The sequence below is a fragment of the Branchiostoma floridae genome, chromosome 19, assembly GCF_000003815.2.
Source record: "Branchiostoma floridae strain S238N-H82 chromosome 19, Bfl_VNyyK, whole genome shotgun sequence".
Lineage (NCBI taxonomy): Eukaryota > Metazoa > Chordata > Leptocardii > Amphioxiformes > Branchiostomatidae > Branchiostoma > Branchiostoma floridae.
In genome coordinates this window covers 3,912,141-3,927,705 of record NC_049997.1, presented here as the reverse complement: position 1 = coordinate 3,927,705, position 15,565 = coordinate 3,912,141, and the positions used below count along the sequence as shown (strand labels likewise).

Genomic DNA, 15,565 nt, shown 5'->3' with positions numbered 1-15,565 from the left:
TTTGTCCTTACATTCTCCCTCCTTCCTTAAGGTATCTCGGTTGGCTAAATTGGCATTTTGACCTTCCACTGTTTTCTTATTAATGGATTAAGACAGAATGGAGCAGTAACGAATATTGATAGATGGGCATTAGAGAATTCTAAATCTGATGTTTTGGGGGCCAAATTGATGACGTCATCATTTTTATTGCCTCTAGTATAATTTTTTTCTATGACAAAATACATTTTTTTCTATGACAAAGTACCAAAATACAATACTTTGGTACATACCACTGTAATGAAACTTCGTTTTTTGTTGCATAATGATGAAAGCTACAAACGCACGGTTGCGCAAATTGATATCTACTAATGATCTGTAGTAATTAGAAAATGTTTGTTTTCATCTAATCAAAAAGGATTAATTCTTAATAACTACAGATTGTTAGTAGATATCAGTTTGTGCAACTGTGAGTTTGTAGCCTTCATCATTATGCACATGAAAAATATAGTTTCATTGCAGTGGTGTGTACCAAGATGCTGTATTTTGTCATAGAAAAAATAATATTAGGGGCAATAAAACCTGATGACGTCATCAATTTGGCCCCCAAAAATCAGATTTAGATTTTTTTCATGCCCATCTATCAATGTTCGTTCCGGCTCAATTCGTTCGTTATTCATTAATGAGAGAACAATGGAAGGTCTCAATGCCAATTTAGCCAACCGAAATACCTTAACCCTGTAACAGTGATTTGCATTTGGCATTGATTTCTTAGAAGAGATTTCTCCAGATCTGTAGAATAATTGGCAACCAACATATGTGTAGATTTGATAATGAGAAATTATAGTTATAACAGAAAGTACCATTCTTTGACTTGTTTTCCCCAGGTTGTGTGGACAGTTATGGCCAGCGTCACGTGTCTGGAGCCCAGTTTAGGTCACCCGAGGACAGATGTCAACTTTGCACCTGCACAGTAAGTGATTTCGCCATTAAAGCAGGGCTCTAGCCAGCGTCCGTTTTTCCGTCAATTGACGGAAATATGCTGCATCTGACGGAAAAAGTTTTAAAAGCAATCCATCAACCTTGACGGACAAAAATCCTTGGTGGAAGCTACAGGTGGCTTGAAAATGCCGTCCACGGCTGTAAAAGCCACACACTGTTTGTTTTGCTATTTTATGATTGTTGACAATGTGTGTCGGCGCTCTTTCGCATACGATAATCTCATTAAAACCCGTTTTTCAAGGTCTGAATGGCAACGTTTACTACTTTGTAGTGTCATAGGGAAAATGAATTTTTGCGGTTTTCACGACGATTGAAATTGGCTGACGGAAAAAAATTTCGAGCTGGCTAGAGCCCTGCATTAAAGAACAAAATTTACATTTTACAACATGTATAGCCAAGACAAATGATACTTTCACAAAATGCTTGTGTATAGCTCAGTTAGTAGGTTGACTATGGTAAGAGGAAATTGAATTTTTTCAAGTTACTGTTCAGTAGCAGTCTTCATATCAATTGTATGAACTCAGAAGCTACTTTTGTAAAGGTGCTCTTGTCATGCATGTAATGTCTAAATGATTTTGATATTGTATGATAAGTTGATTCAGAACATTTCTGGAATGTATCATTTTAGTCATATTCTACTGATTGCAGAAAGTTCCCTGAATTCCCATGTTCTATTTCCAGGAGGGTTCTATCGTGTGCAGACGTGAGGCCTGCCAGGTGCGGTGTGATAACCCTGTCCAGCGGCCAGGCCAGTGCTGCGCCTCGTGTGACGGGTGTACGTACCAGGGGGTGGAGTACAGGAACGGTGCTCCCGTGGACAAACAGGACCCATGCACACGCTGTATCTGTCAGGTAGCCCATTGTCATGTTCATTGTTCTATGAAACAGAACAACTCTTTAGCTAGATATACACAAAATGTAACTAATAAACTGCTACTGACTCAGAGATTCTTTATTGACACGAAAAACTGCAAGAACTTTCTCAAAAGTCTTATAAGACTATACATACAAGTGGATTTGAATTAATTGACCTACGTACAAGCATATAAAACATGATTTGTGAAATATATTACAAGCTTTAACTAGCAGGATAGAGCCTTTAGCTTCTTGTGCTGTATTTTCTTCAAGTCTGAAAGATGACTGCACTTACACATTGTAGGTGTGTGGTTGGCAGCTAACAAAGACACTGATTCAGGTCCTTGTCAAAAGCTTCACATGATTTGTTCATGCAAACCATGTCATTTATGTTGAAGTTGGCTCCAGTTGTACATGTATATCAACCAAAGTCAGGGTTCTAGCCAGGATTTCATTTTAGCGTAGTGGGAATGGCATGGTAGCAAAGTGACCAATCAGGAGATTGGTGTTGAAGGGGGGGTCTTGGGCCCTCCACGGTGAGATTTTGATAATGTTGAGTTAAAAGTTGGTATTCTGTTAACATCACAGTCAGTTTTGAATGGCATATCATCATTTTTCATTGTTTAGATATTGATTAGACATTGTTGAACAAGTAAATGATAGCAAAGCACCACTACACTAGTTAAAAATGAGCGTAGTGGTCACAAATTTGAGCGTAGTGGCCCACTACGCTAAAATGCACTAGCTAGATCCCTGAAAGTGTTTTTATTTTCATCATGGTCCTTGTTTTCCAGAATGGAGATATCATTTGCAACACTGTAAGATGTGCTGCTACACCGTGTGCCAATCCCATAGTTCCACCTGGGGAATGCTGCCCTGTGTGCGGAGGTGAGTTCAAATCAATCAATCAATCCATCAAATCAATAACCTGATGATATGAACTGTAATGTATATACTTTGTTTGACCCTTGCTTCTTCCCCCATGACCTCAATGAAAAGCGGCCTGCAGGCTGATTTGAGCTTTCATGAATAAACAAAGGTTCAAAGTTTCACAAACAAACCTGTACTTAACCCCTGCAGGGCCCTCTCTGCCTTTGCCACTCTTTCCAGGGGTACATGGGGTGGGGGTGTTATCTATGCAGTGATAATGGTAATTGTCTTGTTATTAGATGAAATTTAGCCTATTTCTCCATCCTACACAGAATGTACCTACGATGGACAGACCTATCCCTCAGGAGAAACCTTTGTCGCTCCCCGCAACCCCTGCTTAAGATGCACTTGCAGGGTGAGTCAATGATATTTCATGATAACCATTATGAATAATTGTTGCATGGTAATAGTAAAAAGATCAGTTTGTGTGTGTAAAAGTTAGCTCTCAAAATTAGAAAACAGTACGATAAATAGTCCAATAATATTACTTATTGGTTACAGTAGAATCTAATCAATTTCACAATGGATTACCACACACTTCTGTTGTACAAAATCCCAAACAGCTGGATAAGTGCACATTGTTACACCACCAAAATTATTGCACAAAATACACTGGCAAATGGGGCATGTAATTAAAAGTCTTCTACTGTATCTGTAGGTTTTGTTAAGTGAAAATAGGTATATTTACCTTTGCCAGAATGGCTAAGGTTATGTTTTGGGCTTGTGAGTCTGTGTGTGTGTCTGTGTGTGTGTCTGTGTGTTAACAGCATAACTCGAGAAGCCTTGGATGGATCCCGATGATATTTGGTAGGTGGATAGGGGTCGGGAAAACGAAGGTCAAGTTCGATAATGGGCCCCCTAGCGGCCTGCTAAGGTACTGCAGCGGAAACTCAATTTTTTATATCTCGTGTTCTGGACGTGCTGTGGTCATGATTTTTGAGTGGTAAATAGTCCTCGAGGCAGAGAGTAAGTGCTGTGGGTTTGGGCCCCCTAGCGGCTTTTTTGGAACTGCAGGCGCCGGTTTCCTTTCAAACTTTGGACGAGAATAACTCTACAACGTGTTGACGGATCGTCATGATTTTTGGTATGTAGATAGAATGAGTGATTTACATAATGGTATACTAATTATGCAAATCAACAGCTAATTTGCATAATTAATGAGGAAAATTCATAAATCCACTGCATTCCATGATAGGACTTTCAAACTTGTCACATATGTAGCTGAGAAAGAGAGAAATGTCAATACATATGTAGCTGGGGAAAGAGAGAAATGTCGATAGATATCAATTATGCAAATGATGACCTCATTTGCATAATTAATGAGAAAATATGAACATGTTGACGGATCATCATGTTTTTTGGTATGTAGGTAGCGTAAGTGAAGACCTACATAATGAGATACCAATTATGCAAATCAACAGCTAATTTGCATAATTAATGAGGATATTTTATAAATTCACTACATTCCATGATAGGACTTTAAAACTTGTCACATATGTAGCTGAGAAAGAGAGAAATGTCAATACATATTTATCATGCAAATGATGATCTCATTTGCATAATTAATGAGAAAATATGAACGTGTTGACGGATCGTCATGATTTTTGGCATGTAGATAGCCCAAGTGAAGACTTATGTAATGTGATACTTATTATGCAAAAAAACAGGTAATTTGCATAATTGATTAGGAAAAGTTAATAAATCCACTGCATTCCATTATAGTACTTTCATCAAAGTTGTCACATATGTAACTGAGAAAGAGGGAAGAGAGTAAGAGGTGTATTTAAAGACTTTGAAAGAGAATGGATCAAAGGATCATCATGATTTTTGGTATGCTTATAGCTTAAGTAATGCTTGATACAATTTGATATCAATTAATTGTAACTTGGGATCTAATTTGCATAATGAATGCCGAAATTTTATAAACCAACTCCAAGCATATAATTATAAAGAAATTGAAATGAGTAACACATTTGTCTGCAGACATCATTCTACATAACAAACCTGGTTTATTTGGCAAAGGTATGTGTTCGTGGAACTCTAGTTTCTGTTGTAATACTTGTATGTTTAGCGAGGTGAGCTGGATTGTGACCGGCTGGACCTGGAGTGCCGTCCCCAGTGTACCAGCCCCGGCAGGCTGCCTGATGTCTGCTGTCCTGTCTGTGACAGTGAGTTTCTTTTCTCTTGTTTGCTCGACCAATCTGTAGCTTTTCTTTGATTTTATGCTGTTGATATATGTTGTTTTAGATTTTGATATTGGTTCAAATTTTTGGTTAAATTAGCTTTGCAATCAGAAAGTGATTTTTTCATTACCTGTTAAAATGAGGTATTCTCTTGTCTTGGTGTGTATTGTAAGTTATTTAGGTATTGCAGAGTATGATGTGAGGCACTAGATGATATATCTGGAGACTGGTAGGATTGTAGGAATGGCATGGCCCTGGTCTGGCAGGATGATTCTTAGATAGAATTAGTGAAAAATTCAGTGATTTTTTTTTTTTTTACTCAATGGTCACCACGTAACAAGGCCTGAAGGCCACTCAAGGTTACGGGTTACATGATTGGAACTGTAACAGCAACTCTTCGCCCTACATGTAGGTCAGAAACATCATGATTGAGACCAGCCCAATTGCTCACTATGAGTGAGGACTAACTGACCCAATAGGCGAAGCAGGGGTTACGAGGGCTGCTCGGGAGATTCCCTACCCCTATTTTGGCCGGAATGGTTTGATCCGCTCGGGTGGATGTTCGCACATGTGGCGGGTTCTTTAACGTGCATAGGGTATGGCTCTCCCCAAACACGGGACCTCCATTTAACGTCCTATCCGAGGGACGACTCAGTTTTCACTTGAGTAAAGTGAGGAAAGTCGTGTAAAGTGCCTTTCCCAAGGGCACAAGACCGGCAACACGGCAAGCGGATTCGAACCGGCGACCTCTCGGTCATCAAACGGCCCCGAATGATCAAAACAATTGACAAAACTCTGAATATTGCAGCAGGGTTGTAAGATTTTTGTTTTCTAATTGTAATTGCTCAACTTTTCACAGTTTGTGAGTATGAGAGAAGAAACTACAGAAACGGTGCAAGGTTCAGGCCCCCTGGAGCTGATGTCTGTACAGAATGCAGCTGTCTGGTGAGTAGCTCTACCAGCAGTGTTGCCTTATGTTTTACAGATTTTCATATATCAAGAGCTACAAAATGTAGATTTAGAACATTCAAAGGTATCATCATGTCATTCTTGAAGAAAACATAAGCACTATTTTCTCTGGAGTTTACTTCTTGTTCATGTTGTGGAATTTTTGCTTATTAAGTAATGGCAATGCAAGATTCAGCACCAAGGACAGGGCAAAGTTGCATATTTGTGTGCAAAATTCTAAAATAAGAAATAGAATAGTGATGAGGCTTGGTGAACCATTCACTTATGTTGTAGGTTGTCTTCTTCATTTAAAATGTAACACTGTGTCTGTTGTAACACTGTGTCTTGTTTTTTTTTAACACTGATTTTACTACTTGAGCAGAACATACACATCAGGCACTACGGATCCATAGGGAAGTGAAAAGTTTTATGTAATTGTATTATCTATTTCCAGAACGGGAATGTGCGCTGCAGTGTGATTGAGTGTCAGCCTGTCAACTGTGCCAACCCTACCACTAAACCTGACGAGTGCTGTCCTGCCTGCCAAGGTAAAAATCACCCCAGTCTCTCTTCTGTTGTACAGTTTAGAATTCTTTCCTATACACCTTTCTCACGCGGCGGCCATGATAGATCTAAAACGAGTTCAATGTGGCAAACAAAAGGCTGTCCATAATAATTAGCAGTTCGACCAATGGTAGCCTGCCAATTAGGAAATTGACCAATAAGTGAATGGCTGCAAATTCGTTAAAAATTTGCATTATTATGTTGTTATTTTGCATCTCTTAAGGGACTATGGGGTCAGTCTACACTACTCTAAATTGCTACATCTTTCGGTGCATAACACTTCTTGTAATATTTATTATTCTATCTTATATCATGAAAATTTGTGTGGTTTGGGGGAAAACTAAATGGGACCTGATTTTAGAAATAAGTTTTGTCTGTTTGCCTCATTGACCTCTTCTTCGATCTATGATGGCCGCCGCGTGAGAAAGGTGTATGCATTGATGTTGTTGGATCTTATCCCTTTTTCAGGGTAGAGGAGAAGAATATTAATACAGCCATTATGTTTTAAGATCATAACTAACAAAGGAGTATGGATCAATTTCTAAGATATATCATCTGTGCATGTCTGGAGAAGTTTCACATTAATTTTGGACATATTTAACCTTTGGGCTGACTTTGAAAATTCTATCTTTAACATTTGAAATGCAAAACCTTCTTCTTTTTTAGGGTAGAGAAGATGAATGGTAACAGGGCCAAGCAAATAAAGAGGAGACTAGTTTTGAAACTAGAGATGTGTATGTGTCATGAGTATTTATATATTAACTATTGTTAATCTTTGGATAAATTTTGGATGTTCTTGCTGTTGTTGCAGCTTGTTTTGTTAATGGCCGTGAGTACGCAGAGGGCCAGACCTTCCGTTCACCCAATGATCCGTGTGCAGACTGTGTCTGTACGGTGAGTTATGAATTTTTTACTCTCAGACTGATGAATTGTTTTATGTACCTGTATACAGATATTATGTAAGTCATATAGTAGGCATGTTATGTAAGCAAAGTAACCTTTCATCCAGACATTTGTATTCCTTGAGAAAGTTTGCTAGAAAAAGAGATGAAACATTGATACATATAGCTTTGCTTGTTAAAGATTCATGTACAATGTTGTTCACCCACATTTTCATGTACATGTATCTCGAAATGATAAACATACTCAACAGACATTGCCCAACATATAACTACCTAAATGGAGATATTCTTAGTGTACAAAAATGTGATAGTTCTTCTTTCAACCCTAGGGTGGCCGAGCCCAGTGCGAGAAGCGATCCTGTAATAACGTTGTCCAGTGCACCCACCCTGTGACCGAGGCCGGACAGTGTTGTCCTGTCTGTACGGACTGTTTGTTTGACCAGAGGAGGTTCACAAACGGCCAGAGGTTCCAAAACCCCTCCAACCCCTGCCAGACATGCTACTGTGAGGTAAGAGAGATGATCCACTTTTTCCCAACTTGTGTCGTGCAGACAACACTTCCATGTTCATTAATGCATGCATAATCCAGATGATATTCACCCTAGATGTACCTCTGGACTAAGGTGTTGTTAGTTCCAATCCTGACTGTGTCGCTCTCCTGCGTTGCATGCTGCTGTAAAGTATTGCAGTTCTTAGGACAGGAAATTTAGCAGTGGTCCATTGTATGTTAATTTTACATGTCAAAAAAAGGGCTTAAAGAATTTATACAATAAAAATTGTAAAATGATGTGCATAGCATCTGTCTTTTCTGTTATGGCAAGCAGAAGAGTATCTCAACTGTTCATTGAGAGTTTGTTTGAGCAAAAATGGATTAAAATTACTTTTTATCAGGAATCAGGGCCCGAAATACTTTTTTCAGCCAGGATGTCCAAGTGGCAACCTGAGTCAAAAGCCAGGTTGCGCCATCAACACTTCAGGTTGCCCCACTTTCAAATTGTTACTTTCTTCAATTTAGCTACTTTCTATTATCTTTTTTTCCAGTTATATGTAACTATGTAATATGTTTTATGTTATAAAAAATAAATACAAAAGCTTATGCATGTAGGTGAGGAAAAAGCAGTGTTCCAACTGCAAAATTTCAGGTCGCTCAGTGTGCAACCTGGGTTTAAAATTAAGTTGCGCAAAGCAAAATGTGGTTGCATTTTCAAGTGGGCAAGTGGGTATTTCGAGCCCTGGGAATAGTGAATTTCTCAAGAAATTGGGAAATCTACAATGGAAAGCAACAAAAATCAACATAAAATGTAGAGTAGGCTGTAGTGAATTCTTTAGGATTGTTCTGAATGTAGTTCCAACCTTTTCCCTACAGAGTGGTAATGTACGATGTGACACAACCTACTGCCAGCCTCCAAACTGTTTCAACCCAGTTAGGAAAGATGGACAGTGCTGTCCAGAGTGCCCTGGTAAGAATATATGAATCACTCTCTTTAGAATAATTCTGAATTTTATGTTGTCTTCTTCATAAGAAAGTAATGACAATACAGGCTTCAGCACCAAGGACAGGCCTAAGCTATGTTGTGGTGAACCAACTGATGTAAATGTATAAAGAAAATAGTGATTATGTTTGGTAGCCTAGATGTACTTCTTTTTAACTTTACTACTCTTTGCTACATCGTTCCTTTGTTAAAAGCTAAGAATGCTTGGTTATCATTCATAAGAAGCCTAAAAATCACCAACAGTCTAATAACAGCTTGTTTTCTCATTTCATCCAGAGGAGCCATGTCTGTTTGAGAACCAGAACTATAACCATGCACAGCAGTTTACCCACCCCACCCAGCCCTGTACACTGTGTGCCTGTAACAATGGGGAAGTTACCTGTCAAGCCCAGCCCTGTCCCTCGGTACCGTGCAGACAGCCTGCCATAGAGAGGTGTTGTGGTACCTGTGAAGGTCAGTACATGTGTAGGTGTGTTATGGTACATGTATGTACCACTGTATGTACCACTGTGTGCCTGTAACAATGGAGAAGTTACCTGTCAAGCCCAGCCCTGTCCCTCGGTACCATGCAGACAGCCTGCTATAGAGAGGTGCTGTGGTACCTGTGAAGGTCAGTACATGTGTAGGTGTGTTATGGTACATGTATGTACCACTGTATGTACCACTGTGTGCCTGTAACAATGGAGAAGTTACCTGTCAAGCCCAGCCCTGTCCCTCGGTACCATGCAGACAGCCTGCTATAGAAAGGTGCTGTGGTACCTGTGAAGGTGAGTACATGTGTGGGTGTTATGGTACATGTATGTACCACTGTATGTACCACTGTGTGCCTGTAACAATGGAGAAGTTACCTGTCAAGCCCAGCCCTGTCCCTCGGTACCGTGCAGACAGCCTGCTATAGAGAGGTGTTGTGGTACCTGTGAAGGTGAGTACATGTGTGGGTGTTATGGTACATGTATGTACCACTGTATGTACCACTGTGTGCCTGTAACAATGGAGAAGTTACCTGTCAAGCCCAGCCCTGTCCCTCGGTACCGTGCAGACAGCCTACTATAGAGAGGTGCTGTGGTACCTGTGAAGGTAAGTACATGTGTAGGTGTGTTATGGTACATGTATGTACCACTGTATGTACCACTGTGTGCCTGTAACAATGGGGCAGTTAACTGCCATGTATGGATGTACCATTTGCAGTGTAAAACGGAACTGTAGAATTTCAAACTGTACATTCGTGGTTTACTTTGGTCCCCTCATTGTCAGTCAGAAAAAAAAAGTATTTTAAGTAGATTCCATGAGAGTGTCTTGAACATATCTTGACTTGACTCAGACATGTACTTGTAAAATTTGTCTGTTATCTAGTTATCATTTTAAAAGGTGCTTTCTTAAACTGACATCTTCTTCCTTTTCCTGCCAGGCTGCACCTACCAGGGCCAGCAGTACAGGAACGGTGCAGAGTTTGCTCACCCTACAGACAGGTGCAGGGTCTGCTCTTGCAGGGTGAGTGGGCACATGTTACTTTCGCAACATTTTTACTTACCAGTCTTCCTGCACAAAGTTGGCACTACTGTAAATGCAGAAATGTTTGCGGTGGATTAATGTTTGCGGTTTTCGCGGTGACCACTTCACCGCGAATTTAAAACCACCGCAAACATTTTTCTATTATGGTATTAGACTGCAGTCTATGGTGTTACTGCGAAATTAAAACAACCGCGAAAAAGTCCTTTTCCCCGCTACTGCAAAATTAAATCCCCGCGAACTTGAATGCATTTACAGTATATGACACCCACTTACCCATAGAATGTAAGAAAATTTAGAGGAAAAACAATTGAAGTACTTTATATGTTACATAAATATCTGTGAACACTTCCATTTTTCTTGTTTCAAGCCATTCCATCATTCAAAGCTCATGTGTAACAATTTTGCTATGATTCTTTTTTCCATCAGAATGGGAATGTAATGTGTATCCGTCGGCCCTGCCCTCCACTGGAGTGTCCAAACCCAGTTAGAGTTCCAGGAAAATGCTGTCCTGAATGTCCAGGTGAGTCAGCTATTGTTTGCCTTGTGGCGTGCATAGTCCAGTGGTTAGCGGCCCTGCCTCTGGAACTAGAAGCTGTGAATTCAATTCCGGGTGTGTCACTCACCTGTTAGCATGATACTGGAAAGGGTAACAGTCCTTAGGACAGGACGTTAAGCCGTGGTCCACTGTTCATTGTACTTGTCGTAAAGAGGTAGGGGAATTTCTGCAGCACAATAAACCTGTAAATACTGTACATAGCGTCTGTCTTCTCTGTCACGACCAGTGGAACACTAGCTCTTCAGTGAGCTAAAACTGGATCGAGATCACTTTTCCTATCCTTTAAAATTGTACATCATTGTATTAAGATCCCATGTACCCAGTGAATGGATAGCTAAAGATTTGCATAACACTGATATTCAGCACCAAGGACAATAGCATAATGTTTTTGCCTACATGTTCCCAATGATTGGATGGCTATAGACCTTTAGAATACACTTGCATTCAGCACCAAGGAAATGACTATGTTTTTGTGGGCATGGTATATGTATATTGATATGCCATTTTTGTGAAGAAAAAATTGAAAAATTCAAGCTAGGTTGTCATCAACCATTTAGGATCAAAATGCTTATTATTATGAAAACTGAAAGTGTTCATGACACCAATGACACCAAAGTACAATGTTTTTGTGATTGCAAATTGTGTTTTTTTAATGATACTACTACCAACAATGTTGTATTTTGGCATTAGAAACACTTGTAACTTAAAAATATCTCTATGATCAGTCATGTCAGCTTCAAATAGATCCTAGTTGTTTTTCTTTTCAGGGGAATTTTTTTTTGAATGCTTTGGACAGCCCTGCTGTGGGAGTATCTGACATGGGTGGGCAGCAGATAGTCTTTACACATTATTTCCATGTAGCAAATATAAATGAATGCACTTATTATTCATGACAACTCTAATGTTCTCCTCTGTCCTAACAGATATGAGGCAGCCCTGCACCTATGGCGGAGACACGTTTGAAGACGGGGAACGTTTCACCAACCCTGGTGATACGTGTCAGGACTGTGTGTGCCGGCGTGGCCAGGTGACCTGTAACCGCATGCCCTGCCCCTCCGTCACGTGTCCCTACCCGGTCAGGGGAGAGTGCTGTCAGAGCTGCAATGGTTTGTATTACCTAGAGTTTGTTTATGGAATAACTAATCTTTACGACTGATGTGAAGATGTAAAGTATGTTTCCCAATTGCACAGCATGTTGGCACGCCAGGGGTTTAAACCCAAAGCCTCTTGATTCAGGGCCAAACACTGTTAACCATTATGCCATATCATTCCACAGTCATATTTCTTTGTTTTTTGTTGTCTTATAGGGAATACAAGTGCACCATATGATGGCATGTTAGGGGTTTAATAAATGAGGCAATTGATTCAGCGCTTAACATTTTGCCACATGATTGCACATGTCTCTTTGTTCCTTGGTCTTCAGAGAATTCATGTAACACACACCCCATAATGTGTTTTCCCATTGTTTTGTTATGCAGGCTGTTTCTACAGCAGCCGTGGCTACACCAATGGCCAGGAGTTCACTGACCCCGTGGACAAGTGTAGCAACTGTATCTGTCAGGTGGGTAATGGCCTGTTGTAGATGTCAAAGGTCGACTGTGTTTGTTTCCCAGAGTACTTTTTGCAGGAACGGACTTTCATTTTACCAGTCTGGGGTCTAACCTAGATTTGCTTTTATTTAGCTTTCACACTTATGAAATGTTTTATTTGAATACAAAACTGATGTGACTTATAATAAGTGTGGCTTTGTAGCTATTTTAACATAACAATTATGCCATACTTGACATTTTTGCTCTGTCTCATGCAACTATACAACCTTTTGAATTAAAATGTATGCTAAGTTTGACGTTTATGCTGTGTCCAACTTTTTCCCACAGAATGGCTATGTCCAGTGTGCCCCAGTGGCCTGCCCTCCCTCCAGCTGTCCTTACCCAGAGAAAAATGACGACCAATGCTGCCCTGTCTGTAGAGGTAACCTTTGTGGTTTTATCTAAATCTAGGGTGAAAGGTTTAAGCATCTTGATTCTAGGACAAAAAAAAGACTTTTAGATAGATATCTGTCCAAATGTTGAGTAGTTAATTTATGAGGATGTTACCTACATGTACTTTTCAAAGAATTCCATGCATAGATATTGTAGTTATTCTGTTAACTGGCCAATGAACATACCCGGAACATAATCTCTTTGAAGGTAACGACAGCTAGTATCTGACTATTAGTAACTTAAAATTTCTTCTAATTGAATTGAATTGAATTGTATTGTATTGTAAATGAAGTGCGGAACTGAATCAAACTCTGTCTGTTTCCAGGCTGTGAGTATGACAATCGTCTGTACACCAGTGGACAGACATTTGCTGACACCAGGGACCCATGTAGAGAGTGTACATGTGTTGTAAGTCCTTTGTCTGATAATTTTCAAGTGATCAAGTTTTCCCTTTGTTAAAATCAACAGCATAGTTGATTGAACTTAGCACTTATTTTCAGTGTATTTTTGTTGTGTCTCAATGTGAGTTAAAGAGTTGTTTTTGATTTTCTATGGTTAGAGTGGAGATGTGAGATGTGTGAAGAAGACCTGTCCCCCATCATTCTGCACCCATCCTTCCTCTGAAGGAAACTGTGGCTGCCCTTCGTGTGAAGGTAAGGATCGAGCAACATACAGCAAAATTACATGTATGTAAGGAAGGAAGAGAAATCTTCCCTGCACATGTATATAGTGTACAAACATCTGCTAAGTCAGCTTGGTCACCTCTTATCTGTTTCCCTACTCATCAAGTTTGCATATGCATGCTATTTGTTGGTATTATAACTATAAGGGCTTAAAGCAGCCTGTTCCTTGTGTAAGCTTCAATCTACATTTATTCTGTACAATCCCTGGTACAAATAGCATTATATATGCTGTGGGAAGTATATTAATTTAAGTTACCTCTGTCTACTACTGTGGTGCTGCATCTTAATAAGTCATCTGATACATACACATTTTCTTTCCTGACCACACAGCCTGTATGTATGGAGGAGTGCGCTATGCCAACAGACAGGAGTTCCCAGACCCATCTGACCCCTGCAGAGACTGCATGTGCAGTGTAAGTACTGCATATCTCTGACCTGTCTGAGTCTGTGCAATTAGATTACTTGCTTGAGTAGATAAAACATGATAATGATAGTCTGTCAGATTATACAGTGCAATTTTACTACATGTACTTTGCCCAAGAGCATAGGCCACCAATGATACTCCTAAAGTGCTATTATAATGAATTGGAAACTCGTCTTAGTATGGGAATTCTACTCTAAGACTAACTTTCATTGCCATCAATGACATCATCACTTGAATGCCAAATTTGAATGCTAGGACTGCTTAATGCAATTGGGAGAAGCCCTCCATTATAAACTGCCTGGCAAGGACAAAATCAGGCCTATAAGAAAACTTGGTAGTTTCCAAAGTAATTACGTATTGCTTATTCCACCTTTTCAGGCTGGCAATGTGAACTGCCAGCAGAGATACTGTCCCAACCCCGGCTGTACCCACCCTGCCCAGGGGGAGTGCTGTCCCAAGTGTGGGGACTGTCAGTACCAGGGACAGCAGTACAGCAACAGAGAGACCTTCCCTGACCCTAGGAACCCCTGTCAGCAGTGCACATGTACAGTAAGTATTAAACATAGAAAACTATACACATTCTGTGAACAACAGAGTCCTTATCATCATTTTATTTGTGTTATTGACATTTCATTTTATTTTGTGAACAAAAATGTTTTTGACTTAAGTCAATATCTTTCTCCCAGAAACAATATATTGACTTGTCACAAGTATTTTGCATATGTTCATCTTAAGGTCCTAAAACTATATCTCGACATCCCAAGGAAGTTGGTCTATCTGGATCTATATATCTTGACGTATGTATAAACAACCTTTAGTTGGAGACTTTTAGACTTACATTTAGAAAGATGCAGATGATGATTTCATTTGTTCCTTGCAGGCTGGTAATGTGGTGTGCATGCCCAGGATGTGCCCCCCTCCCACCTGTACCCATCCTGAGGAGGGGCTATGTGGCTGTATGGAGTGTAATGGTAAGGGAGTATTATTTAACAAGTTAACTAAATTATTACATAACAATGTCAAAAAGTCCTTATTCTTATGAAAATGCATCAGGGACTTTGAAACTGGCTAAGACAGTAAAGTATGACAAGCAGCAATCGCTTACAATTTACTTATGGTATTAATGACGTGCTAACAAACAGTAAGAAATGCATCTTTCCGTAACATTGTGTGCCAATTGATGTCAATTCTAGAGTGTCAGCTTTTAATGAAAAAATGATACATTGAAATTAAGAAAATAATGAAAGTTCAACTTCATTGATGATGCAGATGAGTCAAAAGAAAAGTTGTCTTATGACAGGATTATTAATGCTTGTGTGTGTCAATGGAAAAAATCATCTGTCAGACATTTTTACAGAAAAAAAAGAGCAATGTTATGTAAGATATCTGATTTCTGAGTGTGTATTATGTGTTCCCAGGCTGCCAGTACCAAGGTGTGACCTACCTGAGTGGAGCCTCCTTTAAGCACCCCCGTGACCCCTGTCAGACCTGTAGATGCGCCAGCGGAACGGTCAACTGTCAGAAACCATCTGTCGCCCAGCCGCCTGCCCCAACC

General features: G+C 39.8%; 1 protein-coding gene across 1 annotated transcript in view; it reads left to right on the top strand.

Annotated features, from left to right (window-relative positions):
* LOC118407080 (kielin/chordin-like protein) overlaps nucleotides 1-15,565 on the top strand; it is a 108,781-nt gene that overhangs the window by 77,043 nt on the left and 16,173 nt on the right. The window contains exons 30-51 of the mRNA XM_035807499.1: nucleotides 864-949; nucleotides 1,660-1,830; nucleotides 2,628-2,721; nucleotides 3,036-3,118; nucleotides 4,835-4,931; nucleotides 5,806-5,891; nucleotides 6,349-6,442; nucleotides 7,270-7,352; nucleotides 7,690-7,869; nucleotides 8,727-8,820; nucleotides 9,130-9,306; nucleotides 10,262-10,344; nucleotides 10,792-10,885; nucleotides 11,845-12,027; nucleotides 12,400-12,482; nucleotides 12,799-12,892; nucleotides 13,229-13,311; nucleotides 13,463-13,556; nucleotides 13,917-13,999; nucleotides 14,389-14,559; nucleotides 14,891-14,981; nucleotides 15,429-15,563. Of these exons, the coding sequence (XP_035663392.1) occupies nucleotides 864-949; nucleotides 1,660-1,830; nucleotides 2,628-2,721; nucleotides 3,036-3,118; nucleotides 4,835-4,931; nucleotides 5,806-5,891; nucleotides 6,349-6,442; nucleotides 7,270-7,352; nucleotides 7,690-7,869; nucleotides 8,727-8,820; nucleotides 9,130-9,306; nucleotides 10,262-10,344; nucleotides 10,792-10,885; nucleotides 11,845-12,027; nucleotides 12,400-12,482; nucleotides 12,799-12,892; nucleotides 13,229-13,311; nucleotides 13,463-13,556; nucleotides 13,917-13,999; nucleotides 14,389-14,559; nucleotides 14,891-14,981; nucleotides 15,429-15,563 (2,439 nt within the window). The remainder of the gene's footprint in view (nucleotides 1-863; nucleotides 950-1,659; nucleotides 1,831-2,627; nucleotides 2,722-3,035; nucleotides 3,119-4,834; nucleotides 4,932-5,805; nucleotides 5,892-6,348; nucleotides 6,443-7,269; nucleotides 7,353-7,689; nucleotides 7,870-8,726; nucleotides 8,821-9,129; nucleotides 9,307-10,261; nucleotides 10,345-10,791; nucleotides 10,886-11,844; nucleotides 12,028-12,399; nucleotides 12,483-12,798; nucleotides 12,893-13,228; nucleotides 13,312-13,462; nucleotides 13,557-13,916; nucleotides 14,000-14,388; nucleotides 14,560-14,890; nucleotides 14,982-15,428; nucleotides 15,564-15,565) is intronic.